Raw genomic sequence first — 27,616 nt, forward strand, 5'->3', positions numbered from 1 at the left:
CATTCTCCATTCTCCTCCCTGTGCAATTTGTATGTAATGTTACAGAAGGGCAAATATAATGGACTCTACACAAATCACAAACATGATTTTTTACTACTATTACTACCACTTTCAACCATGAGGGTTTCATACAGAGTGATGTAGCCCAACAATTAAAAGTGCCTCTAGATTGCACCAGGAACACATAAAGAACTGTACACAAATCATTGTCAAGGGCTAAACATGAAACCACTCTATTCACATTTCTGAACATCAAATCACCCTAGAAATGTGACATTGAGGTATTAGTATCAGTTTATATTGTAGAGACTCGGTGCTTGAGATCGTATCATGAGTATGATACCATAGTTGGAGGGCTGTGGCCCCACATGACTCTGGGCCCTAATGCAGCTGCATCGGTAGTTACACCAACACTGTTTGTCTCTGTTCTGCCATCTTCGACCAGGATACAAACTAGATGCCTTCAGGACATTGGACAGCACCTCAAACACAATATCACTCTGTATGACACCCCTCGTTGTTGAAACTCATTTTATTTATATCAAGTGAATATATTTATATATATATATATATATATATATATATATATATATATATATATATATATATATATAAAAAGGGGGTAGTATTTTTATTTTATTCTATTGTTTTTAAATATTATTTAATTATTATTTAATTATTGTATTTTATATTTAGCTTTTCTTTTTACTATTTTCCCTTGCTTTTATATTCATTCTACTGTATGCTTGTATATGTTTTTATATATGTTTTTATATTCACCGTATGTTCTTATTCCTGTTGTAAAGCACTCTGAGCTGCATTTCTTGTATGAAAGGTGCTATATAAAGTATATAAACTTACTACTAAAAATCATGTTTAGCCTGGGAACTGTTTTGTGTACAGCCCATTATATGTCTTTTATCAGGATAACTAGAATATCAGAAGAATTACAAACCTTTAAAAAAACACTAATAACACACTAAGAGGATTCCATGTTTATTTCCAGATAGTTACATATCATGTGTGATTCCTTTATCCATGCATTTAAATAATAATAAATAAATAATAATAAATAAATAATACATAATGAAGAACGAATAATACATAATAAACACATAATAATAATAATAATAATAATAACAATAATAATAATAATAATTAAATGTAATAAAAAATAAATAATGAAGAATGAAGAATACATAATAAATACATAATAATAATAATAATAATAATAATAATAATAATAACAACAACAATAATAATAATAATAATAATAATAATAATTCATAAAAAAAAACTAGTTTAACGTGGGCGCTGCTTTTATTTCGAAGGGTTCCTCATTTGCATACATCCGAGCTAAAGTGGGCGGGGCCTCCTCGCTGTGTCTGTGTTCCCAGAGCAGCTCCGTCAGAGAGAGAAGAAGGCGGAAACAAAAGAGATCCCAGAGAAACACAGATCACTGATCTCACTGATCCACCCTTGGCTTGGTGATCTACTCAGGGAAGTCAGATCTAGACCTCTTCTTGAGCAATATCATTACTATCGGCATCGCAAACACCAAGAGGAAACACTTACAATAGGGTCTCTGGACACCATGGCATTGAAAAGAATACAGAAGGTGAGTGAAATGCGTCGCTAACGACAACCAGCAACGGCGTTAGCCTGTTAGCTTAGCATAGGCTAGCTGTCAGCTGCTCCAAACCAGCAGCGTTAGCCTGTTAGCTTAGCATAGGCTAGCTGTCAGCTGCTCCAACCCAGCAGCGTTAGCCTGTTAGCTTAGCATAGGCTAGCTGTCAGCTGCCCCAACCTCCTAACAATGGTAGCCTAGCTTTCTGCTTTCTGCTTTCTAGCTGTTTTTTCTTGTCTTTTTTGGGACTTCCAGATCGATTTAGAAGCAACATAGTAATTGACAAGGGGATGGAGTGAGGATGTTAATTGTAGGATATGTTAGTCATGGAAGTTGATCGTTTTATACCATTTGATCACTCTAGCCAGGGGTAATAAGGATGTGTGTCTCCTGCTGGGGCAGCTAGCCGGGCTAGTTAGGGTTAGCCAGCAGAGAGAGTCTGACAGTGACAGTCAGAAAATAAATGACAGCCTGAACATGAACACAGATACATGTGTTTATTAGCGTTGCTAAGGGGACTAACTACATATCCTACAATCGTCCCGTTAGCAACGCTACATTAACATGTATCTGTGTTCATCATGCTCATGTCATTTATTTTCTGACTGTCACTGTCAGACTCTCTCTGCTGGCTAACCCTAACTAGCCCGGCTAGCTGCCCCAGCAGGAGACACACATCCTTATTACCCCCTATATCTTTATTCCCTCCCCGGTTTTTAGTCTTGACTTGAACATATATTTGCTGAGGTTGCATCCCAATGACATAATGATATCTGTTTTTCTATCATTAACACGCTGTTCCTCTCCTAGCTGCCCCATACGGAGACACACATCCGTATTACCCCCCTATATCTTTATTCCCCCTGGCTAGAGTGATAAAATGGTATAAAACTATCAACTTCAATTGCTAATAAGTAGCATAACCTTATATGTTCCTGTAGTGTTGTTATTCAAATTCCACAGTGGCCATTGAGGGCGTGTACGGGAACGGGACACACACACACACACACTGCCAAATAAAGATCCCAATAATATGTTGAGGCCTATGACTATGAGCTCAATCAGAGACTAGTCAAAGTATTTTTCTTTCTTTGGGATGTCCATATACATTATGTACAGTACGTGTTAAATAAATGCGTCGTTTGCACAAAAAAAACGTTGAAGAGGCGATGCCCCACCACATCAATTATACATTCACCTAAGTTAGCAGCACTGACACAGTGAAACGGTGAGTTTCCACCACAACTCTAACTATACTAGTTTGGCTTGTTCTTGTTCTCGTCGCCCCCCCCCTCCCTCCCTCAGGAGTTACATGACTTGCAGAGGGATCCACCTGCACAGTGCTCCGCTGGACCTGTGGGGGAAGACTGTAAGTTTGTGGAGGGCGGGGGGGTTTGGTGGTGATGCTTGCTGTTGAACTGATATGCCTATAGGCTAACAGTGCCGTGGTCTAAAACTCCCTGTTATTTTTCTCCATATTTCTTTCAGTGTTCCACTGGCAGGCAACCATAATGGGACCAGTGAGTATGCAATCTGCAACGGGTTTGGTTAATTTATCTTAAGCCTTAATTTGAGTCGTCTCTACACTACAATCTGCTTTTACAATGAAAACGATCATCGACACAGATGATATTACTAAGTGGCAATCGTGTCCCTTTACTTCAACCAATTTGCTGCTGTGTTTTCTTATTATGTTATTATGTTAACCGTGTTACTTGTAGTCTAAGTGTCAATTGAGTAATAGGTATGGGCAATAATGATAATATTAACTTTTATTTGTATAGTGCTTTTCCTGCAAACGTTGCAGCTCAAAGTGCTCCAATCATTATATAATCATAATTGAATGATTTAGTCATTTAAAGGCAATATTAAAACGATGGGTTTTTAGTCTTGACTTGAACATATTTGCTGAGGTTGCATCCCAATGACATAATGATATCTGTTTCTATCATTTACTATCTGTTTTTCTATCATTAACACGCTGTTTCTCTCCTTCTCCTCACAGTGTGATAGTCCATACCAAGGAGGGGTCTTTTTTCTCACAATCCACTTTCCCACGGACTATCCCTTCAAGCCACCAAAAGTGAGATTGGATTTGTCCTAATAATAATAATAATAATAACTTTTTGTTTGTATAGAGCTTTTCCTGCAAACGTTGCAGCTCAAAGTGCTCTAATCATTATTGGAATTGGTCCTAGAAATCATTAGGCCTATATTATGATACCATGCCAAAGAATGGTCTTCATTAGGGATGGGAATTGATAAGATGTTATCGATACCGATGCTATTATCGATTCTGCTCATCGGACTGATTCTTTATCGATTCCTGATCAATTTTCTCTGTGGAAAAAAGTAGGCCTACACAGGTTTTCAGTGTCAATGCAGCAGTTTCTCTGAACAGTGTAGAATGTCTGCCTACTAACATTTGAACATGTTAAACTGAATTACCATGCTCCTGTCCTTAAAAGGAACTAACTTGGAAAACAAACCTAAAACAGACTTTTAGACTTATTTAGAAAAATAAGCATGTATGCCTATTAACGTTTGAATAAATAACAATACTCCTTTTCGAAAGCTTGAACAAAATATTACATTTAAATGTCACATAAGAGAAACAAGTCTTCTTTAGAATTTAGAAGGTTATTATTCCGTGGCAGCGAGGTGCAGGTCGTCCACTATTTAAAATCGACACCGTTGCATTTCGTTTGACTTTGTTTGTCACATTTTAAAACATGCTACTTCATCAGCTTTTCAAACAAAGTTCGAGAACGGATACCAGGCGTTGGAGCATAGCCTGAGCGCTGGAACACTGTCCTTGTTGCTGCTAAATAAAACTTAACACTCCGATACAACACTGCAATGTGTCACTGCACTGAGTTTGACGACATGACGCATTGGTTTCTGCAACACTCAAGTGTCAGAAAAACATGCCGGCATCGATAAAAGGAATCGATAACCTTGGAGGCATTCCCATCCCCAGTCTTCTGACTCTGACATTTTGCCATCTCTTTACAGGTTGCGTTTACAACAAAAATCTATCATCCGAACATTAACAGTAATGGGAGTATTTGCCTGGACATCTTGCGATCACAATGGTCCCCAGCACTAACAGTATCAAAAGGTAAGTCAGAATTTGTAAATATTGAATTTAAAGTGATGTTCTACTATTTACATCTCAGTAGTTTTGCATTAGGATGTGATGTGGTCGATCACCTCCAGTAGTTTCTAGGTGCATATATCACTTCTTATTATATATATTTATTATATATATTATTATTATTATTATTATTATTATTATTATGATTATATATAACTTCTTATTTAGATGCAGCCTTTAGTTTTGCCCATTGAAACAAAACACACTCCAATCAAGGTTTATTATAATTTTACTTATGAACAGGGGTGCACATAACTTTTTGGGGCCAGTGCTCAGAGGAGCACCTAGGGATGCTGCTTGGTGCTCCTCGAGCTCGCGAGTCACGACCCGTCCCACAGGATGGATAAAAAAGGGATACATGGATAACTTATATTAGCAAAACGACATGTATTCATAAATAAAGATGAACGAACAAATGATTGTGTGCAAAACAAAAGAAACAAATGCAAAATCAAATAACTGCTCTTTAAGCATGAAAGTCTGTCAGACTCCTTTAAACACAATGAAATCAACTGACATCTCTTTAAGCACTAACTGAATGTCTGTTCTGTAAACACTGAAATCAACTTTTCAACAAAAGTTACATCCTAAGCATTTATTTATGCTACAAGCTTAATCATAATCATCACTGCTCTCTTGACTGCTGTAAGTTATCACTGTCCTCAATTTCAACCATGGTGGAGGATGTTGTAGGCTATCACTTTAAATAGCTCATTATTTTGATTGTGCAACAAAGTCTTTTTTTTTTTCCTAATAGAATTCCCAACCATATTCCCTGGGTCAGGGGTCTAGGTGCGATAATGAAGCTGTAAAACAAACGTCTGAACGTTTGAAAGCTTCAGAGAAAAGAAACGTGAAGTCCCTTGGTGTTGTTTTTCCTTTTAGCGACGAGTCGTTCGGGACTGAATTTTCACGTGTCGGCGTGATAACCGTGCGATACGCGATACGCGGAATGAAAGTACAAGTTACGATACTTTCCGAATGTTTTCGTGAGGGGAGTCGCCGTGGTCGTTGTGATGGCGTTACGGGGCTTGCAGTGATGCAGCAGTCAGCAGTCAGCAGGTGGATTTTGAGGAAGTAAATTCCTCTCCCAGCGCTTGCAGCTGTTGGTGCGCAAGAGCGCGTTCATGCCGCTGATCTTCCGCGCACCATGCATTTTGGCGACGCATGCGCACTGGCGCACCAGTTATGTGCACCCCTGCTTATGAATAATTTGTCTGTGTTACATTTTCAATAAGTTACTTAAAACAGCAAGAGGGAGCTACCTGTGCATTTGTCAGGAAATAAGTCAGAGAATCAAGTCACAGAAATAAGTCACAGAATGGAGCATTTCATTAAACTAAAACCCACAATGTCCTGTTGTGGAAAATACATGCAGATTATGAAAATAACAATGCACACACAATGCAAACTGTCTGGGGTGGGCTACCACAATGCTAGTGCTAGACAAATATAACATGCTGCTAAACAGGGTTCTCCCTACAGAGTATAGGAGTGGTGCTGCACTACGTTGTGGACCTGACAGTGCCACTATGTCAATATTTCCAGCCAAATGAAGCTGTATTTAGCAATGATAGTTACTCTATCTTGGTTAACCAACAGAAAGTGAAAGCGTTAGGATGTTCTTCAGTGAATTCAGCGCTTTACCCAAACCATTTTGCGCATTTTGACATGAATAAGGTTTGGATAATGGAATCCAGTATCACACTGTTCAAATCTATGTACTGGGGAGAACCCTGCTAAATATAGGGGAACATCTTTATCTAGCAAACTATAAATTCAATGCCAAGGTGTTTAATAGCCTAATACACAGTGACTGTCTTACACTTTCAGGATGAATTTCAAGGCCAAAACTGCAAACTCTTTAATCCCATGATTCTGTTTTTCAGTTCTATTGTCCATATGTTCATTGCTTTGTGACCCAAACCCTGATGACCCCCTAGTCCCAGACATAGCACACATCTACAAACAAGACAAAGTCAAGTGAGTATATATATTTTGTTTTTTAAACCTATGGAATTACAGAGTTTAGTTTTTTTAGTTTCTGCTTGAAAAAACTACTTTCTGACTTCCGCTTTCTCATACATTGTTCTCTTCAATAAGCCACATTCTTTGAATGAAGGAAAACGTTTAGCATTTCAACATACAGCAAATGGATTCACATTTAATGTGTATGTAATGAATGTGTCCACTGTTCTGTGACTTTCGTCCCCAGATACAACAAACTAGCGAAAGACTGGACCCAAAAGTATGCAATGTAAAAACGCCTTCCAGAGGATTTTTTTCTAAAGTCACAAAGCACTGTAAATTCTAGTATCAAAAAGTAAACTTAGGTAATATTGAACACATTGTACTGTCAACATTTATCATCTGAGACCATTAATTATAGATTATTTTGTGTTTTGAAAGGGGGTAAAAGCTCTGCACAGATATATATATGAAAGTTTGTTGTGCATTGTTGTCATGTCATCCCCCTTGTTCCTGGTTTTGGGCACTTTTTTTGTTTTTTGTCTCATGAATAAAAGATGGAGTCATAAGAATGCTGTCCTGTTACAGTCTCCCATTAAGAGGGAATTTAAGGAATCAAATGAATTTTACTGTATTTCGCTTCTTACACTTTCCATTAAAGTGTACTTCTTGGGTATTGTAACGTATTTATCATTAATTTAAACAGTTGTAACTCAATAATGAACATTGAGTTGTCACATCAGTGCTGGGGATCAGACAAATTGCTTTCTTTAAGTAAGTACACAGAGGAGCAGATTTACTGACCTGGGACCAGTTGTTAAAAAACAATTAATCTGGATCAGAATGAACCTGATTCTGTTTTAGCTATCCAGGATCAGATCTTATCTGGCTGGTTTTGTGTCGTCGAGGGTAAATCAGCCAGCTCGATCTGATCCTGGATCAGAGAAAAGTATCAGGGTCATTCTGACCCAGATTAAAAGTTTTGAACAACTGGACCCAGGCTATAATAACAAGCCACGTATTGGGACCTCCAGTACCAAACTGATGATCAACTGCATTGTTTTCATAATTGAGTTATAACTGATTCATAAACTTTAACTTTAAACTAATTATAAATTGTCTAATACGTTAATGATGAATGCTGTACAAACCCCAAGAAGTATACCTTGATATAAAGAGTTACTGTATGAATTTCTTCTTTTTTCTTTTTTTTCTTTCAGTTGATTTTTCTTTTTAGAGATTTTTATTGTATAGAATTTTCAGCTATTTTGGACCTACTTTTATTGTTTGTTCGTTTTTCCGTTTTTCATTAAAAGTCATACAAAAAAAATGTAAAGCTATCATTAAAAAGTATTTATGTCATCCTCTGCAAACATATTTCGATTTTGGGTCTTGAATTATAGTTCATGCTTGTAAAGGCACTTTTCTTCATTTTCTTTCCTTTTTTTTTTTTTTTTTACAATTAAAGAATGGTACTGTTTTTATCATTATCAATGCTCACGTGTTCTATTTCACTGCTGATGGAGCCATACGAGACAACCATGTGGGAAGCATGGTTAGAGGTTTTAATGGGTGGAATAAATGTGCCACTAGTTCGGAGTTCTGACTCTAATGTTTTTTCAGTGAAATGTTATATGCACAGTGGAGGAGGGGGGGTCCAGGAGCAAGTTGAATGATAAGAATGATGTATTTCAACATCAATAATAAAAACACTTAGTTCCTATGGATTCCCCCCATTTCCACCAGTCGTTATAATTTCCGTGTCCCAAAACCAATTAGATGATAGCGATAGGTGGGTCAAGTGTTTCACAATCCTTGACCTCAAAACAAATTTTATTTTATTTGTGCGGTGGCTGTGTCTCAGGAGGTAGAGCCGGCGTCTAATGATCGCAAGGTCGGCAGATCGGAGGTTAGAACCCCGGCTGTCCACATGTCGAAGTGTCCTTGGGCAAGACACTGAACCCCAAATTGCTCCAATGAGCGGGCTGGCGCCTTACATGGTAGCTTGCCGTGTAAATGGGTGAATGAGAGGCCGTTGTAAAGTGCTTTGGAACAAGGCGCTATATAAGTCAGTCCATTTACCATTTATTTCCATTTATTTCCCTACAGTACCTATTTATATCACATTCCAACATATCCCGACCCCATCACTCTGTCTTTGAGGTCTGTGTGTCTTCGACGTGGCATCCAAAAGGATGATCCAGTTGTTACATTAGGATGCAATAAGTTCACCAAAACTACACCATTATTTTGGAATAGTTCTGACTGGACAAATATCTCAGATGGTCCGGTGGTCTAGCACCATGGCCTGGGGTGGTCCGGTGGTCTAGCACCATGGCCTGGGGTGGTCCGGTGGTCTAGCACCATGGCCTGGGGTGGTCCGGCGGTCTAGCACCATGGCCTGGGGTGGTCCGGCGGTCTAGCACCATGGCCTGGGGTGGTCCGGCGGTCTAGCACCATGGCCTGGGGTGGTCCGGCGGTCTAGCACCATGGCCTGGGGTGGTCCGGCGGTCTAGCACCATGGCCTGGGGTGGTCCGGCGGTCTAGCACCATGGCCTGGGGTGGTCCGGCGGTCTAGCACCATGGCCTGGGGTGGTCCGGCGGTCTAGCACCATGGCCTGGGGTGGTCCGGTGGTCTAGCACCATGGCCTGGGGTGGTCTGGCGGTCTAGCACCATGGTCTGGGGTGGTCCAGTGGTCTAGCACCATGGCCTGGGGTGGTCCGGTGGTCTAGCACCATGGCCTGGGGTGGTCCGGTGGTCTAGCACCATGGCCTGGGGTGGTCCGGTGGTCTAGCACCATGGCCTGGGGTGGTCTGGCGGTCTAGCACCATGGCCTGGGTTTTTTCAGGAAAAAAAAGAACATCAATGCAGAAAGTCATGCCCACATCCTAACTTTATTTAGTGTCATTTACTTATTGAAGTCCTCCTAAATTACGTGATGTTACAGAGAGGGGGCACATTTGATAATCCATTGGATCCACGCATTCATCACCTCCCGTCTGGATTACTGCAACGGAGTCCTGTTCGGGGTTCCCAACAAAGCCCTGGACAGGCTCCAGTATGTGCAGAACTCAGCTGCCAGGGTCCTCACCCACACCAAGCCCTGGCAGCACATCACCCCCACCCTCATCCACCTCCACTGGCTTCCGGTCAAGTCCCGCATCACCTACACAATCCTCCTCCTCACCTACAAATCCCTCCACGCCTGCGCCCCCCAGTACCTAACTGACCTCCTCTCCCAGCATACCCCTTCCCGGAACCTGCGGTCCGCAGACATGGGCCTGCTGTCCACCCCCCGCACCAACCTACGGACCTTTGGGGACAGAGCCTACCCTCTGGAACTCTCTCCCCATAGTGATCCGCAACGCCCCCACCCTGGACTCCTTCAAATCAGCCCTTAAAACACATCTGTTCACCAAGGCCTTTAGGGCCCCTAGTCACTGTTTCTGTTTTGCTGGGTTTGTTTTCTGTTTTGTCTGTCTGACCATTCCCCTTTAGAATTGTAAAGCGTCCTTGGGTTTTTGAAAGGCGCTATAGAAATCAAAGTTATTATTATTATTATTATTACAAGATATAAGAGTATCTCTCTACCACATTTGGATACCAATACCTTCATCTTAAATGGGTATTATATTCTGCTGACGAATCTACTGCAGTGAATCATAAATTACATCAACACAACCAGCCATGACCTTCTCCCACAATGCACCGGGGTGGTGAAGGCGCCCTTCTGCACGCATGGAAGGAGGAGGGAGACGTGGGGCCTGAGACACAAGAGACTTTAATCACAACAAGTAACAACAAACTGGCTTGTTCGGGACAATAACCTTCATATCCAGACAGACATGGCTCCGTTCAGCTTCATGTCTGCGGGGGTCAGCCTCCTGACTAAGTCATTAGTTGGGGTCTTCTCCAACGCCACCGGCCTCTCAAGGTAAGGACTGAAGAAAAGAAAAAGTTCTCCAAGATGTCTATGTTAGCTATCATAGCGATTATTAGAACTGGTTAATATGGTGACATGTTACATTGTTTCTCCGTTTGTTTTAGCGTCTGATAGTGATACTTTGTTTCATTGTGTTCGATTGCTTTGCCTACTCAGCTGGCAACAATGTAACAATCTCCTCCTCCGTGTTGGAGCAAGGCGATAGCAGCTATCCACCTGTCAGATAAAGATCTCTGATATTCTGCATGTGTGAGATATCGGTGGGTGGTTAATGCATGGATATTAATGGTTAATGCATGGATTCGTGAATGTGTTCCACCTCTTAAGGCTGGTGTTTGACACTATGATTGGGTCATAAATGAGCTCATGAGACATCAGAGATGCCTTGTCCTCCTACAATAAAACTATCACATTTCTGCACGACAGAAATTGATCTATATTTGATCTTCCAGGTCATTTTGTGCACATGGCTCATTAGTTGTCTGACTATTTGGTGATGTAGGACAGCCACCTGGTTCCAACCTCAGCAGATCTGAAGAGGAAAGGAGTGATCAATCTCCAGTTATGGGCTTTTTTGTCACCTTCCCCATATTCGGCCTGGTCTAATTTGGCTCTTTTTCAGGGATTGGTGTAGCTCTAAAGAACAACCCAAAAAACATTTTCCCCAAAAATAAAATTTGACAACAATCAATTTCATTAATTAATGGGAGACCCTAAAGATAAGAAAAATCATTGTTGTCATTTGTTCTACCTCGGGTAGGGGTATCTCGAAAACTAAAGCCTTTTTTGAGGACTTGCTGCTAGACTACATGGTTAGGCTGGTGATTATGTATAACTTCAGGTGGAGGTGGGAGTAACCCATGCATGTGTATATGTTGTAAAGGTGCACCAATTAAAGTATCACATTTCTGCACGACGAGGATCTATATGATTTGTCTTCCAGGTCATTTTGTGGACATGCTACTTAGACATCTCTTACTGGCAAAGCAGCTTGTGATTATGCATAACCAGGCTAGATAATGACATGGACTTCAGGTGGAGGTGGAGGTGGAGGTGGGAGTAACCATGCATGTGTTGTGTATATGTTGTGCAGGTGCACCAGTGTCCTCCCAGCCATCAGGTGTCTCAGCACCACCGCCGGTGTCCCTCCCAAGAGGCCCCTCAACGGCTACATGAGATTCGTGATGCATCAACGTCCCGTCGTGGTCAGACAATACCCAGGTGACTAAAACTAACTAGTGTGTGTGTGTGTGTGTGTGTGTGTGTGTGATATTGAATAAATAATGAAAAGCATAGGTGTGCATTTAAGATCAATCTCCTGGAAAGTGTATGGTACATGTCAGTCTGTCAGTCTGCTGATTATTGGTGATATTTTCCCTCTCATGCATGCTGTTACCTAGCCTAGGCCTAGATACATTCTCAATAAGTGTCTCTCTTACTCATGTCTTCCTCTTCATCCTCACGCTCGTGTGCTGTTACAGAGTTCAAGTCTGTGGAGATATTCAGGAGGATCGCACAGCAATGGAGGACACTGACCGTTGAACAGAAGCGGGTAGACTAACTCTGTTATTCACTCTGCTTACATACTGCACTCACCAGATGCACAGACTGTTCTCAATACCATTAGTAGGGGTGCAAACATGTCACCTTTCTGCTAAATTAGCCGTTTTTATCTCAAAATATGTCATCCATGTGGAATTGTGTAGATCTGCAGAAAAAATATTTTGGGGGGGTACCATTCCAGACAGCATAGAGAACACAGTCACAGTAAACTGTTTTCGAAGTAATTCTGGAGGTGTTAAGGTCAGGGCTGCCGCTACTTACACATGCATCATTGTTAGACCACCCTTAGGGCTAGCGATATCTATTAAACACCATTAGTGCTAGTGCTGTCCCCCCCCTAAGGTTAGCCGCAAAAAAAGAAAGTGTCACCTTTTTGGGCCATCACCAGTTTGCACCCCTGATTAGTTGTAACTAGTACTCAAGTTGTAAAAGAAAATCAGGGGGGATGGTGGATTTTATCATATGGGGATGATTTTAGCATCCCCACAGCGTCAGTGTCTTCAGTGTCAGTGACTTGGTGGTAAAAATGTCATTGCATGTGTGCGTGCCCCCCCCCCCCCCTCGCCCACAGTGTTTTACTCAATATGCCCAAAACTAAATGTTGAAATAGCAGTAATACCACGTTCATTGATACAATGACATAATGGTTAGAAAGGGGAGATGGCAGTTTTAGAAGACGGATGATTTTGACTGTTTTTATTTCAAGGGGGATGCCATCCCCCCTCATCCCCCTCAACTCGAGTGCTGGTTGTAACATGCCTGGGACGTGTTTGAGCAGCTCATCTTAGGCTACTATCTGTGCTTGCAGATTGTTATGCTGTTTATCACAGAAGTATAACTGTCGCAGACTTGGAGTCCATATTGCATCGTCTTGAAACTCTTTAACTTAATAATAATAACAATAATAATAATAATTCATTGTATTTATATAGCGCTTTTCCAGGGCTCAAAGACGCTGACAATATGGGAAAAACAGAAAACACAAGCAACAGATAACATGAGACACATAGAACACAGAGTTAACAACAGATAACATGAACACATAGAACACAGAGTTAACGAACAGGCACAGGGAACAATTAACACAGCAATATCCCCGTCGCCATCAGCCAAATAAAAGTTGTCTTTTTCCTCCCCAAGCCCTTTGAGGTGGAGTCAGTAGCAGCGAGGGAGCAGTTCAAAGTGGAGATGCAGAAATACCAAGCCCAGCTCACCCCAGCGCAGGCTCTCGCCCTGAAAGAGGAGAGGAGAGTGAAACTAGCAAAGAGGAAAGCTGTGAGGAAGAAGAGGGTGAGTGTTGGAAGCCTGTATGGCCTGTGACTGACACTGCGGTGGGCTGCACTGTTGATCCAGTAGCATGAGACCATAGGATTGGGCGCTTAGTAACCTTAGTAACAGGTTAAGCGTTGTTCCTGGTTCGATTCCGGCCGCGGACATATCCTGCATGTCATCCCTTCTCTCTCTCTCACCCATCCTTCCTGTCATAATCTCTACTGTCTCTGTCAATAAAAAGAAAAATATGACTGGGACTGCCCCACTCAGAAAAAATAACTTAAACAAATGTAATAAATAAGACCATTCGGTTGTTAAGTCGTGACGTGTTTCCGGGTCCAAAGTTGGCTGAGGCGCTCTCTTCGAAATGCCGCAGTAATAATAATAATAAATTATATTTGTATAGCGCTTTTCCGAGGCTCAACGACGCTGACAATATGGGAAAAACGGGAAAGTGCTGTGTCCCTTGTTGTATGAATAGATCCCAGTCTAAAAAACGATTGAACTGTCATTCTACCGCTGTAGTACACTGGTACTCTGGTGCGGGGAATTTCTGGTTTGGACCCGGAAATTGCTAAACGTCACGTTTGACGTCAGACTTAACAAGCAAATAGGATAAGTGGGCCTGTTGAGGTTTGCTCTCAAGTGATGCCAGTGACATCTGTCAGTCTGGATCCCACTGAGGGTAGATTACACCGCAGGCATCAACCTCGCCTTACCTCAGCGGCACCTCACGCTTCATGTGCTTCTAACTTATTACATTTCCATCTCGCTCATGTTGCGATCAAAGTCGTGTGAACATGACATGTCGTTGGCACGATTGTGAAATATTAAAACCAATAACATTCCCGTGGAAATGCTCATGCTCTGAATGATTTGTCTACTCTTTCTCTCGTTCTCTCTCTCTCTCGCTCACACACACACACACACACACACACACACACACTTTCTTATAACCGTCTCACTTTTCGAATCGCTCGTTAAGGATGGATGACAGCAGACTGAACCCAGAACACATTTATAATGAAGTGAAATTAAACATTATATTATCGACGGCCATTATCAAAGTGTGTTTTCAGAGTGATTGATATTCAATGCAGCATCATCTAATTGCTAAACCATTCTCTACCCTTCCTAGGAGTTGACGAGTCTGGGCAAGCCTAAGCGTCCCCGGTCTGCCTTCAACATCTACATGTCAGAGCACTTTGAGGAGGCCAGGGGAGCGACCGGGCAGGTGTGTGATCTAATGTTGGAATTGTGGAATATTGCACTTTTTAAATGGTTCCCAAAATGGTAGATGTATGTTGTTGAATGAATTGTGGGCGGCTGTGTCTCAGGAGATAGAGCCGCCGTCTAATGATCGCAAGGTTGGCAGATGAGCGGTTCGAGCCCCGGCTTGCCACATGTCGAAGTGTCCTTGGGCAAGACACTGAACCCCAAATTGCTCCCAGTGAGCGGGCCGGCGCCTTGCATGGTAGCTTGCCGCCATTGGTGTGTGAATGTGTGTGTGAATGGGTGAATGAGAGGCCGTTGTAAAGCGCTTTGGATAAAGGCGCTATATTGGATGTCAGCCATATCGTCATCCTTAATTGGATGATCAAAGTAAATGATTGTATCAACACTGTCATGTTATAATTCAAACTTCACTGTACATTCTTTTTTTTTGTCCCATTAGGCAAAGATGAAGTTCTTAATTGAAGAATGGAGAAGGATATTAGTCTCACAGAAACAGGTAGGTCTTGCAATAGCCTGAATGTCTTGACACTGTTTGTGGCTTAGGTTATTGTTTTATTATCTTTTATTGTTGAAGAGTTGCCTTTGCCCCAACCATCTCATTACATTGTTAATACCCTGTATCCCATGGAATGACAGGGTTCCCACGGGTCCTTGAAATCCTTGAAAGTTTGTGAATTAAAAAAAAAAAAAAATCAAGGTCTTAAAAGAAAATAGACATGGGTCATTGAAAGTGCCTCTCTCTCTCTCTAAAAAAATAAATATATATTCAAACATTTTTTACTTAGCTCGTCAACTAGTAAATAAGTCTGTGTATTGCTTAACTTTACACATTTCACAATATATTGTTTTGCTGTGTTGTGGTAGAGAAGGCAAGAGACCATCTAGTGTTCACACATTCAAGCCTCTCTTTTTAATTGTTGTCTGTGAACTAGGGCTGCCACGATTAGTCGACTAGTCGCGACGACGTCGATTACCAAAATCGTCGCCGACATATTTGGTAATCGACGTCGTCGAGAAATGTCTTCCTGTCCTCGTACCTCTAAAGTGTGGGAGCATTTCAACCACAACGTTGAAAAAAAGAATGTAAAATGTAAAATGTGCAAAGCTGAACTCGCTTATCATGGCAGCACGTCTATGATGCGCGAGCATCTAAAAAGGAAGCACGTTGTGGCAGATGACGAGGAAGACGATGGCTCGTCTCGGTAAGCTAGTTAGCTTGTTATTGGCTAACGATATCGTTACGTTAAAAGCCTTCTTACATTATTTTACGTTGTCATCAAAGCGATACTTATCAAATAGCTAAAAATGTTGTCTTAACGTTACAGTGCTAAGAAGGCGCGTTCTACTATGAGATGAGTGAAGCAAAGCAAAACTTTTGTACTCTGTACAAGTATTTATTTTTGTTTTTGTATTCTTTTGGTTGCCTAGTGCCTAGCCTACCTCATTTTACTCAGCAGTTTGCACCCTCTACTACTCTTTACATACATTACATGCAAGTGATGCCAGAAATAAATCTGCAAAGTTCATTAAAACATCAATTTTTGAGTGAACAATCATTTTAATTGTCTTTATTTTTAGTTAGCACATGCCTACAACAACAACTAACAACTTCAAGCTAAATTTAGAAGCTGATTTAGAAGATGATAGCTAAATAAGAGCGATTGAGTAATTGTGCGATAAGCTGTAATTTATGATCCGATTAGTCGACTAATCGTTAAAATAATCGGTGACTAGTCGACTATGAAAATAATCGTTTGTGGCAGCCCTACTGTGAACGGATAATTCCTATTATATAAATTCTCATCTAGGTCTGTCTCAAACTATGCCGTGTTTAGTCCTTAAATTTGAGGGAATTGAGTCTTGAAAGTCCTTGAAAGGTGCTTGAATTTGATGTTTCAGAAGGTGTGGGAACCCTGGAATGATCGATAAGACTGTGAACTTGAACTTACTTACTCTTTTTTTATGTGAAGGTGTACATGCAACTGGCAGAAGACGACAAGGTACGATACAAGAACGAGATGAAGTCGTGGGAAGAGCACATGGTGGAGATCGGAAGAGAGGATCTCATCAGGAGGAAAGCAGCGACTAGCAAGAAGACAGCAAGCAAGAAGATGGCGGCAACAAAGGGAGGGAAGACAGCCATGGTGACAGCGGCGAAGAAGGTGACCGGGACGTCTGCGGGAGGAAAGGCAGACGGTTCTAGTCTGAGAAAGACGGTCAGGACCATGAAAAAGGCGTAAGGGCTCTTGTTCTACCGGAAGGTGTATCTGTTGTCAAGGCAAGTTACCGTCCTCTTAGTTACCCACTGTTTTTGTTTATGTTATGATTTGAATCATAACTGTTGGTCATAAGCTTTGTACAGAAGTTTCAAAAATTCAAACTGAAATAATAACTGTCACTGCGTTGGTCTGAGTCGGTCTGACCAAGCGACATTTTGAATATACAGCGAACTGTTTTTTGGAGAAGAACCACGTAATTATGGATGATTTCATCATGCTTTATTGTGAAACGATAATAAAGTGTTGCTGTTCTAGTATGAGATGCTGATCTGTCTTATCAGATTTGAAAACATACCACAGAAAATGATGAATGTCTGGTGTCGAAGGCACTCTAGTAAAGTTGTCACAACAAGGACATGCCAAGTGAAGAACTGAACTACAGTATTGATATATAACGGTTAAAGGTTTGGTCTCTTGTAGAATGTAGCAGTGTTAGCTTGTTAGCCTGCATAGAAGTTGGCTCTTGTTTTGTATCTCTTTCCTTTCCTGAATAAACATTTACATTAATTTTTCTAAAAAAAAGGAACCCATCATATTATACAATGTTTAACACTTTTATTACATGACAACACATTGTAATGCAGGGAAACTACAACTACAAGGTTCATAAGTAACACTGTATAAAAAAGAAAAGTATGTACAATATCTACAATATTTACATCTATAGTGAAAAGATGAAGTGTTCAGAAGTTCAAAGGTTTCCCAAGCGTTCGTCCGGTGAAGGAGTGAGGCCTTGCAGGAGGGCTTCAAAGTCTGGAGAGCACACCAGCTTGTGCTGGACGTTGCCCAGGACACTCATGTCCCCTGTCCGCCCCTCAGACAGACGTACAGACACCAGTTGCTGGACAGATGGTTTAAAAAACAGAAGAAGGAAAAAAATATATATAAATGTATAAACACCTCAGAAAAATCATCCAATCCACCAAGCAACTCAAAACACGAGTGAATACCAACAGAAGAATATTGCAGGGAATTGTGGCACATTTTGGAAACGGAAACTTCGCTCCAAAGATAAAGCGAATGAGTTCAAGCTCAAACGCCCTTGTTAACCCCCATGTATCAGGCTATAGCTACATTTCAAGTTGGAATATGGATGGTTACAAATGTCTTTCCCTTCCATGTCGATCCTCCCTATACCGGTAATCTTTAAACAGGATGAGTATTTCTGTACCTTGATAAACGTGCAGACGTACCTGTAGAAACGAGAACGCTGCCCCGTCTGAAACGTCCATGGTGACGTCCCCCAAGGCCAGCTGAACTTTGCCCGATTTCCTGATTTGCAGTTTCCCTATGAAGCCCTCAGCAAAGTCTGACAGGACAGGTACACTGCTCTCCTTTCCAACAGGCTCCTGCTGAAAGAAAATGGGTCACGTCATAAAATATCCTGTGTATTACTTAAGCGTTAAGGAACGAGAAGCCGTGGTATATCGTGGATATCGGCACGGCTAGCGGGATGGTTAGGCACGACGCGAAGCGGAGTGCCGTTATATATACACCCCCTAGCTGTGCCGATATCCATGACATACCACGGCTTCTCGTTCCATAACGCTTTTATACAACGGTTACCACATTTATCTATCAATATTTCATATTTTAATGGATCTATGTTTTATTGCAAGTGTATTCATCCGCTGAACAGTTAATTATTGGTTGCTAAGCGACGGTAATAATGTAACTTCGATAACGGTAATATATACAAACGCAGAGTAATATGAAAAGATTTTAGCCATTTAGCCGTGCGTATATCATGGATATCGGCACGGCTGGAACCCAAACTGACCAATAGAGACAAATGGACCGGATCTATCCGTTGTATAATAAGCTTTAAGTTATTAAAGATGATTAAAAATGATTCTTTATGGATTGTTGGGATGTCCTGTAATCTGTACTCACTTGGGCTTTGACGTGAGACGAGCGTTTGGTGTCAGCTACGGAGTCTTTCTTCGCTGGTTTCTCAGGGAGATGTTTTGGTTTCCCGGGCATGGTGTCAGGGAGCTGGATGAAGAGCAGCTCCTCTTCCTCAGAGACGCTGAGGTGCTGGAGGAGCTGGGCCACGGAAGGCTGCTCCGGAAAGCCGCCCTTGAAAGCCGCCTGTCCCCGCGGGTGGTGGGATCTAGGAGGCCTTGCTGTCGGTGTTTTGAAAACCGTATCATCGGTTGCGTCCTCCTTGTCTACGTTGGGATCGACAGGAATTTGGAATTGGAATCATTATACTATGTTTTCCGCATCGACATCCTCTTTAAGATCAGTAAAGAAAGAAGGAGAAGGCAGAGGGGAGTGATAGAAGGAGAAAACAGGATTGTGAGAAAGAAAAAGCAAGGGCGATTTCGTAGTGAAATAAGTCAGGGTTCCCGCGCTGGTCTTAAAAAGCCTTAAAGTCTAAAATCCAGCAATCCAATTTACAAAGCCTAAAAAGGTCCCAGATTTCAGTTATTCGGTCTAAAAAATAGATCCTGCAAGGAAATCAGTCTGACCAAAAAAAATACCAATTCGCTTCCTTTTTTGTCTGTATGGCAGTGAAATCCCTAATTTCATCACCTCGAGGATGCCAAAAAGCTATCATATGGTGTCGCGAATAGAAAAGGTGTTACATTTTACTTGTTGAAACTTGTAGGAACCCTGATAAGTGTAGACTTACGTGGGTTTGTCGCCTCTGTTCTCAAGGAAGGGTCGCCTGGGTCGTACAGAGGAAGCTGAATCGGCCTGTTCTTGGCCTCGTTTTTTAAACCAGGATCATCTAAGAACTGAAAAGGGTGAAATTCATTGGTTGAATGATCAAATCAAATCAAATCAAATTTTATTTGTATAGCGCATTTCTTACAAGATGCAACTCAATGCGCTTCACACAATGAAAATGTTCAGTCAATCAGTCAATCAATCAATACTGACAGAGCCGCGAGCAGGCAAAAGTAAAAACCTGTATACTATGTAGCCAGGAAAAAATTCCCTTGCAGCCCTCTACCAATAGAGCGACTACTAGCCAGTTTGCCTACCAGTACCCAGCGGTCCCCAAGGGGAGACCAAGGACCACCGGCACAAAGCAAGCAAGCAAGGGCAAAAACCTGTACACCATGTATCCAGGAAAAATTCCTTGCATATTATCGGCGTACACTCTGTCCATGATGAATGTCTGAATGTCAGCGTCAACACGACTCCTTGTTTTAGTAAACGACTTAGTTGAAAAAGGCTACAGTGACTTACATCATCCCGTTTAAGCTTTTGTAACATTTCATTTTCCTCATCGCTTGAGGAGATGGCACGTCTCTCCTTTTTAACGCATTTAGCAGCGGGCAGCGATCCGCCGTCACCCAGGTCTGCTGTGCCCCTCCAGCCAACTGGGGATGAGGTGACAACTGTCATTTCCTGTGTTCACCTGTGTTTCCTGATATTTGAGTTTCCTGTCGTGAACACAGCCCTAGCTAGCTGGTGTCAAGTCAGCCTTTATTTATATAGCACATTTACATACAGCAGCAGCTGAACCAAAGTGCTTCACAGGTGTAGAACAGGTAAAGTGCAGATAGTAAGATATGAAATAAAATGCAACACAATACAAGATATGATCAAATTAAAAGAAGGGAAGATAAAAGGAGTTAAAACAATAAAAGACAGGGACCTAACGATGGCTAAGTGTGTGTGTGTGTGTGTGTGTGTGTGTGTGTGTGTGTGTGTGTGTGTGTGTCCAGTATCCAGCCACAGCTTACCTGATTTCCTTGTTATTGTGTCAGCGGGACCCTGTTCAAAGATGGAGTGGGACTGTATGGTTTGAGGCGGCTCTCTCCTCTTCCCTCTGTTGTCTCTGTGCCGATCCTCCCTGTCTCTCCTGTCCTTCTTAGGTGCAACATGAGACTCCGGTTTTAACCTGGAAAGTAAAATAAAGTAGTTTGGATTGGTTTATGTTTCGTTTTAGAATAGTTACGGTAATTGAATACCTCTAAAAACACAAGATACTCACTCGTCTTTGCTTTTCCTAACAGAATGGACATTGGGTATAAAGCTTTTCTGTAAATATAAGAAGAAAAAAAAGAACATGAGTCAAATTGTAAGTACTTTACATACATACTGGATACCATGTCATGAAATCCTTTAGCGAAAGCAACTCCTCAACAACGCATCAATCAGACGACAACATTTAACATGGTAAAATATCACAATAATAACAAAGGAAAACTAACAAAAACAATAACAATGGCAAGAGCAAGGTGTCACAGAATAGAAAGAAAAAACTAACTAACACCGATATTCGGCAATACTGTAACCATTTGCACTGCAATGAACCCAATCAATCAATCAATCAAATGTATTTATAAAGCACATTTAAACATGACACTTGTCAACCAAAGTGCTTTACAGTAAAAGTACCTTTCCTAACGTGTAAATAAACAGAAAATAAACAACCAACAGAAACAACAGAGGAACAGAACAACACGTCAAAACAAACAAGGCAGGAGTCAGAGTGAGACAGAGAACCCTAGAAACATCTCTGTTCTTTTAATAAAGACAAGAAGATGGATAAAGGTGTATGATAAGTTTGTCAGATAGGCTATTACCTTTTTGAACCCGCCCAAAGTCAAGTCCCGAGAGCGCAGGGAGGTGAGCCTGCCAGGCGGGGGAGAGGTCAACCCTGGCCTGCCTGACCAGCCTCTCCCCGGGGGTCTGCAGCTCCCTGAAGGTCCAGCTCCAGGGTCTGCACCGCTAGGATCATCACTCATCCTGCAGATGTGTCTCTCCTGGCTGGACTCCCGTCTAGCAGACCTTAGAGAGCGTCGCCAAAACACAAGATGAATGAATGAATGAATGAATGAATGGTCTTTATTGTCATTAATACAGTACAGGTACCATACAACGAAATTTAGGAGGGGGGGCTCCCCTGGTGCTAGGAAAAAAAATACTAAAAACAAGAAGGGAAAAGAGCTGGTTTACATAAATAAAGGCTATGTACACTATCTACTATACTATACTATACAAATAAAACACTGTGCTGTACTCTATGCTATGCTATAAATATCCTAACATTTCCTATCTCTGAACCTTATGTACCCTAGGGTTGTCATATTGCACATAGTGTTATTGCACATTCATTTAAAGTGTCGCAGTTTGCAGGTTTGAAATGTTCACAGTTGTGTTTCAGTATTGCACTTGAATACAATCTAGTAGCTGCCATCAAATTGTCTAGATTGTCCAGGGCCCAGAACCTGGGTCTTTGCTGTGATGTTACAACAATGTCTACAGAAAACAAACCCCCACACACAGAGAGAGAGAGAGAGAGAGAGGGTTTCTAAAGATCTCATTTACAACACATTTCAACTTGTATGCGAGGATAGATAGATACCCTCCATTTTGTTCGTTGTAAACAGGCGCATCTAATACAAAGTAAATGAATTTTGTTATATTGTTATATTATTGTGCAGGCCTACCCTCCACTTCGCAGGAGTCATATTCGATGTTTAGGAGAGAGCAGACTGTCACAATGTTGCACTCTTGCAGGCCGCCAACGTTAGGAGCGGTTTTTACATCCCCGGGAGGTGTTCCATTAAAGTCACTAAAGGAAAATCCAGGCTTATTATTTTTATAAATCTCGCGAGAGTTCTCAAAATAAGGCTGGAATTGTTTTGTAAGTCTCGCGAGATTTATCAAAATAAGCCTGGATTGTTCTTTTAGTGACGTTGATGGAATACCCCCACCCGGTTATGTATTTCACCTCATCACGTGACAAGTCTTCAAAAACAACAACATTACGCAGCACAATCTCCCGCCCAGTCGTGGGACTAACTAACTAATATTCATATTCGAGAATAGGTTTGCAACATTATGCTAAACTGTTATTACAACCCCCCGTTTAGACAGCGATGATCTGCCGAGTTGTAATTGTTGCAGTTCTATGTTCCATGTTCTTTTGTTTTTCCACTCAGATGAAGTGCCTTTCCTACACCACAAGGTGGCAGTGTTTGGCTAAACCTTTTAGATTAGGCTTTGCTTGGTTTTGTATTACCAGCATTATGATTGTATGTTTCATATCATGCAAAGATATATATGTGTGTAGCCCTCCTAGGATATCGGCCTATTCTAGGGATGCAACCTCAGCACATATGTTCAAGTCAAGACAAAAAACCTATCTTTTTAATATTGCCTTTAAATGACTAAATAATTAAATCAAGATGATATAATGATTAATAAAGCACTTTGAGCTGCAACGTTTGCAGGAAAAGCGCTATACAAATAAAGTTATTATTATTATTATTATTATTATTATTATTATTCTCCAAGCCTAAGTTAGACTAAGGTATTCTTGATATGACACTAAATGAATGTCCATTATACTGTACCTCTGTGCTCTCTATGTTCTCTACTTGATGTGACCCCAGCCCTGGACCATACACTGCTGCGCTCACAGCGATGCAATCCATCAACTCTGACCCAGGCAAGCCTGAGCAACTCTGACCACATCCCTCTTAGTTGTGTACTAAGGCCAAACGTGTCAAATGTCTGCACAGAATAATGATGTAATTACTAGGGCATGTCCCCTTCTGATTGGCCCCGGAGAGTTCATTTGTCCAGTGAATTAATAGTCTGAATAAAGAAACCTGGAACAGTTTGGTTTGACCGGTGCATCCAGGCCTTACATGTCATGCTTAGGGTTAAGGGTTAGGGTTCATTTTGACCGTTGGAATTGGTGCACGTTCAGATAAGTCAAACTGCTAAAACTTACATTGCAACATTGCATGGTTTACATATTACCTCTCAATCACCTTAATTATGAGACAGTGATCGACACTATATGTTTATGGAATTACAGCCTTAATACGCACACAAAGTTGACTTTGAATGAATGAAAGCTTTATTTCGAACATGTGAAAAACAACAAAAAACAAAACAAAACAAAAAACACTATTTACTTCACATGTCGGAAAAGGAGTAGGAAGAAGCATAAGCTTATTTAATCCTACCCCTTCTCCAATACTCAGAGATTAATCATTAATAATCTGCAGTTAACTTCAATATTAATATGATATTTTTTAAACTTTCTTAAAGTTACAGTCATTTATTTCCACCCGGTTTGTATCAGAGCAGCAGATGTGAGACTTCTCATTTCAAGGGCGGTCCTCTAAACTCAGAGGAGGAGAAAACTCAAAGCTTTTGGCTGGAAACGTGAAAAGTATTCTGGTCCAGTCGCATCACCCAAACACTCACACTCCACCTTCTCTGCGCCGGGATGCATGCAGCAGGAATGACCCTAAGTAGGAGTTAAAGTTTGGGAACTCAAACTTTGGTGTTTTATTGAACATAGTGAGTCACAGTGGCTGTCTGTGCGTGGCGCTGTGGCAACCCCAGCGGTCCTCTGCAGAAGCCATGGCCGCCCAGAGCGACTCCCTGAGCGGATACCTCCAGACCTCCGACCCGGGCTCCAACAGCGACATGGAGGAGGACCCCCTGGGACCCCCGGCCCCCCCGCCGGGACCCCCGCCGGACCCCGAGTGGACGGAGGAGAGGTTCAGGGTGGACCGGAAGAAGCTGGAGATCATGTTGCTGGGTGGGTAGATGAACCGCTGCCTGCCTGCCTTGTACACTGCAAAAAGTCAGCTCTCAAAAACAAGAAAAAAAGCAATACAAATAGGGGAAATATTACTTAGAATAAGCAAAATTATCTGCCAACAGAACAGGAAAATTTCACTTGCCAAGATTGTCTTAAAACAAGTAAGAGATATCTTAAAACTGGTGCAGTCAGACAGAAAACAAGCTTATATTGCCTTGATTTAAGATATGTAATCTTACTTAGATTTACTTTTTGCATTGTAAAGCTATACTTCAGTGTTAGGCTTAGGCTATAACTCACCTTGGCTTTATAGCTGCGCATTGTTCTCAGTGATGGAAAGTGTGGAGCTGTCAGGAATCAGTGGTGTGAGGAAGGGACTTGAATGAATGAATGAATGAATGGTCTTTATTGATGTGTCTAATGAAACATGCATGCTCTAACTCATTTAGAAACGTGTCCCACCTAGCCTAGACACAATGACTGATCATAAAGGATCTGCACTTTTCTCAACCAAGATTCAGGCAAGGTAGTCTTATGATTCATATCTATGAATATGTATGTTTCCATAGTAGTGACTCTGGTTAGAGTTAATGTTGCTCTCAGCCTACTATTTGTCTACTATTACAGCTAGTTGTACATAGGCATACTGAACATTATGCGATTATCTTAAATCCACTGTAGGCCTAATGTCACCAAATTGGCCAAATATTGTTGCCATATTTCAAGTGTGCAAATGCCTCCACATCCACAAGTAGCATGTGACATAGTCCACGTTTCAGAATGAAACACTTTCCTCCGCAATCACTTTGGCAGATACTAAACTGACTGACAGTGAGTTGATCAAGTCAGTGATCTCTCTAAAGTGGAGAAGTTCAATGTATTATAAGTCCTATAACGGTCAATTAGACAGTGTTTTATGTCAATATTGAGTTGTTACATTGACTCATAGGCTATTTAGTTGCCAATTACTATGCTGATGGTTTCTCACTGTCTTCATCATGACAGTATGGATGTGTGACCAGTAGGGGCCGCTGTTCTATCTAGATATGGTAAGGCAGGCAGCCTTGTAAGTTGGTTTTTAGATTGATCATATCATTCTCATATCATTAACAATTCAGCTGATTATCATCGATTATAACATGTTAACTTGGATGACATTATTACGTCCTTGCAGAGATGGTAGTGCAGTCTATAGGCTACATGTTACATTCAGGTTCCCGATATCATGATAGCATGTGGAATAGTACTTCAAACACAGAATATTTCTTCAGTTCAATCTAATTCTAAACATATCAAATACCAGTATGAGTACTATATCAATAAACAGTCAAACAGGCCCCTACATTGAATTAATCACAGTTATGCTTTTGGTATCCCAAAGTCAACCCAAATTATCAACTTAAAAGTCCTCTGCATCCGTTCTTATGGACTTTCTGGACTGTGAAGGTTGTTCTGTTTACACACGCTCGTTCCTGATGCCTCAGCTCATCGGGGATGATATGAAACACCTCGTCCAGCGGGGAGATGCTGTGGTAATGCGCTGGCTGGAGGGTGGTCCTGCATTCCTGCGTGTTCTCATGCAGTGGGTGGATCTCTGTTGGGAACGACGACTAATCAATCTCAGTTACATATCTGGTTCACTCACGAGTCAATTCTACATACTGAAGATTTATTTAAAAAATAATACAGTACCATTCAAAACTTTGGACACACTTTCCCATTCAAGTGTCCAAACTTTTGACTGGTACTGTAGAGAGAGAGAGAGAGAGAGAGATAGAGAGAGAGAGAGATAGAGAGAGAGAGAGAGAGAGAGAGAGAGAGAGAGAGAGAGAGAGAGAGAGAGAGAGAGGGAGAGAGAGAGAGAGAGAATTAACCTTTATTGACCCCAAATCAAAGTGTTATTTATCATATCACAGAATACAGCTGTAGATAGAGCAACGAAATGCTTAGGGCAAGCTAGCTCCTCAACAATGCAACAAAGTAATAACACTAATAACAACAATAAGACAAGGTATCAATCTCCATGGTATGGTACCAATCGCATGCTGTGGACGGCGTGTCCTGATCACTGCAGTACAGTGCTGTAGTCCTGTCTTCATTATGAAGAGGAGGGCTACTCTGTCCAACTGATGTTCTCTCTCTCTGGCCAAGACTCTGGCAAAGACATAGTCAAAGGTAAAACACCATGTTCTAAGGCTATGAGGCTATAAATAAAATGCTTCCTGCAGCTTTCCGGCTATAATCAATAGGATGGAATCAGTTAAGCCTCACAGTTGATAACATCCCTCTCTTCCGTGCAGAGGTATCACTGTACACCACCTCTGGCTCACCTTTGGTCTGTTACTGGGATGGGGGTCAGCGGAGACCAGGAAATGTGTTTCCTAGAAATGCACACAATCCCGTGACTGTTATTATGAGCGAGCTCTAAATTAGTTAATTATGTTTCAGATTTATGGGAATGTACGTTTAAGATGTTATCTTTAGGGAAAAGATTCAAGAAGAAACTCAATATATTTGCTTCACAGATGTTGAAATGATCTGTGTTGGAAGCGATTCCTTTTTTAGCTGCCTCAGATCCGCCTCAGTGGACGAACTGGATGACCCGTCATTATCAACACATTGGGGGTTTTGTCTCCTATAATATTCGGATACTTTTTTTTTTATAACTACAGGAAGCAAGTGGCTATCGTACATGTCTCCTGATAGGTCGGGAGAGTCCCGTGTGGACAGAGCAATCCCCATTCCAGAGTTACAACAGTGTTGTAATATCCACAGATGTCAAATCTGGGCAAAAATAAGCGGCTTTGTTTTAACAAGCAAGACTTGAAATTTTCACTCGGGGGTTTTATAGCTTCTGGAGCTCCCTCCGATACTAATCTGTTGCTACAACATTGATAAATGGAGCAGAGTGATTATGGAAAACATTTTCCAGTTCCTCAGATATGTTAGCGTAGAGCATAGAGAGGGAAGTAGTGACGACTACAAACTAACTAACTTGTTCAGTAAAAAAGAAGTAAAAAAAAAACACAAAACACCCAA

The 27,616-nt window shown here is 41.3% G+C and overlaps 4 protein-coding genes across 4 annotated transcripts in view; 3 read left to right on the forward strand and 1 right to left on the reverse strand.

Annotated features, from left to right (window-relative positions):
• Positions 1-1,468: 1,468 nt before the first annotated feature.
• On the forward strand, positions 1,469-8,120 carry LOC308167236 (ubiquitin-conjugating enzyme E2 D4-like). Its single transcript, XM_080541620.1, has 7 exons — positions 1,469-1,618; positions 2,933-2,996; positions 3,116-3,147; positions 3,633-3,710; positions 4,643-4,748; positions 6,674-6,767; positions 7,000-8,120. Exons 1-7 carry the CDS (start codon positions 1,595-1,597, stop codon positions 7,043-7,045), a joined length of 444 nt encoding a protein of 147 aa, XP_080397746.1. The 5' UTR covers positions 1,469-1,594; the 3' UTR covers positions 7,046-8,120.
• A 2,383-nt stretch (positions 8,121-10,503) lies between these two features.
• Positions 10,504-17,300, forward strand: tfam (transcription factor A, mitochondrial). The gene is made up of 7 exons (XM_080541972.1): positions 10,504-10,687; positions 11,790-11,917; positions 12,178-12,248; positions 13,400-13,549; positions 14,670-14,765; positions 15,207-15,263; positions 16,738-17,300. Exons 1-7 carry the CDS (start codon positions 10,599-10,601, stop codon positions 17,005-17,007), a joined length of 861 nt encoding a protein of 286 aa, XP_080398098.1. The 5' UTR covers positions 10,504-10,598; the 3' UTR covers positions 17,008-17,300.
• A 389-nt stretch (positions 17,301-17,689) lies between these two features.
• LOC308167342 (DNA-directed RNA polymerase III subunit RPC4) lies at positions 17,690-21,755 on the reverse strand (the record flags this gene model as incomplete). Its single annotated transcript, XM_080541746.1, has 8 exons — positions 17,690-17,887; positions 18,240-18,398; positions 18,940-19,217; positions 19,685-19,790; positions 20,248-20,381; positions 20,748-20,905; positions 20,999-21,045; positions 21,594-21,755. The coding sequence occupies 8 exons, from the start codon at positions 21,753-21,755 to the stop codon at positions 17,738-17,740; spliced, it is 1,194 nt and encodes a 397-aa protein (XP_080397872.1). The 3' UTR covers positions 17,690-17,737.
• Positions 21,756-24,393: 2,638 nt separating this feature from the next.
• bicc1 (BicC family RNA binding protein 1) overlaps positions 24,394-27,616 on the forward strand; it is a gene marked incomplete at both ends in the record, with an annotated part of 72,656 nt that continues 69,433 nt past the window's right edge. The window contains one exon of the mRNA XM_080541570.1: positions 24,394-24,574. Within this exon, the coding sequence (XP_080397696.1) occupies positions 24,394-24,574 (181 nt within the window). The remainder of the gene's footprint in view (positions 24,575-27,616) is intronic.

This window comes from Nansenia antarctica (genome assembly GCF_963989245.1).
Source record: "Nansenia antarctica genome assembly, chromosome: 11".
Lineage (NCBI taxonomy): Eukaryota > Metazoa > Chordata > Actinopteri > Argentiniformes > Microstomatidae > Nansenia > Nansenia antarctica.

Coding starts and splice junctions, on each gene's coding strand:
- LOC308167236 (XM_080541620.1), top strand. CDS start 1,595: ATGGCATTGAAAAGAATACAGAAG. Junction 3,148..3,632: donor AGGCAACCATAATGGGACCA/GTGAGTATGCAA, acceptor TTCTCCTCACAG/TGTGATAGTCCATACCAAGG. Junction 4,749..6,673: donor AGCACTAACAGTATCAAAAG/GTAAGTCAGAAT, acceptor TCTGTTTTTCAG/TTCTATTGTCCATATGTTCA.
- tfam (XM_080541972.1), top strand. CDS start 10,599: ATGGCTCCGTTCAGCTTCATGTCTGCGGGGGTCAGCCTCCTGACTAAG. Junction 12,249..13,399: donor TGACCGTTGAACAGAAGCGG/GTAGACTAACTC, acceptor TTCCTCCCCAAG/CCCTTTGAGGTGGAGTCAGT. Junction 14,766..15,206: donor CCAGGGGAGCGACCGGGCAG/GTGTGTGATCTA, acceptor TTGTCCCATTAG/GCAAAGATGAAGTTCTTAAT.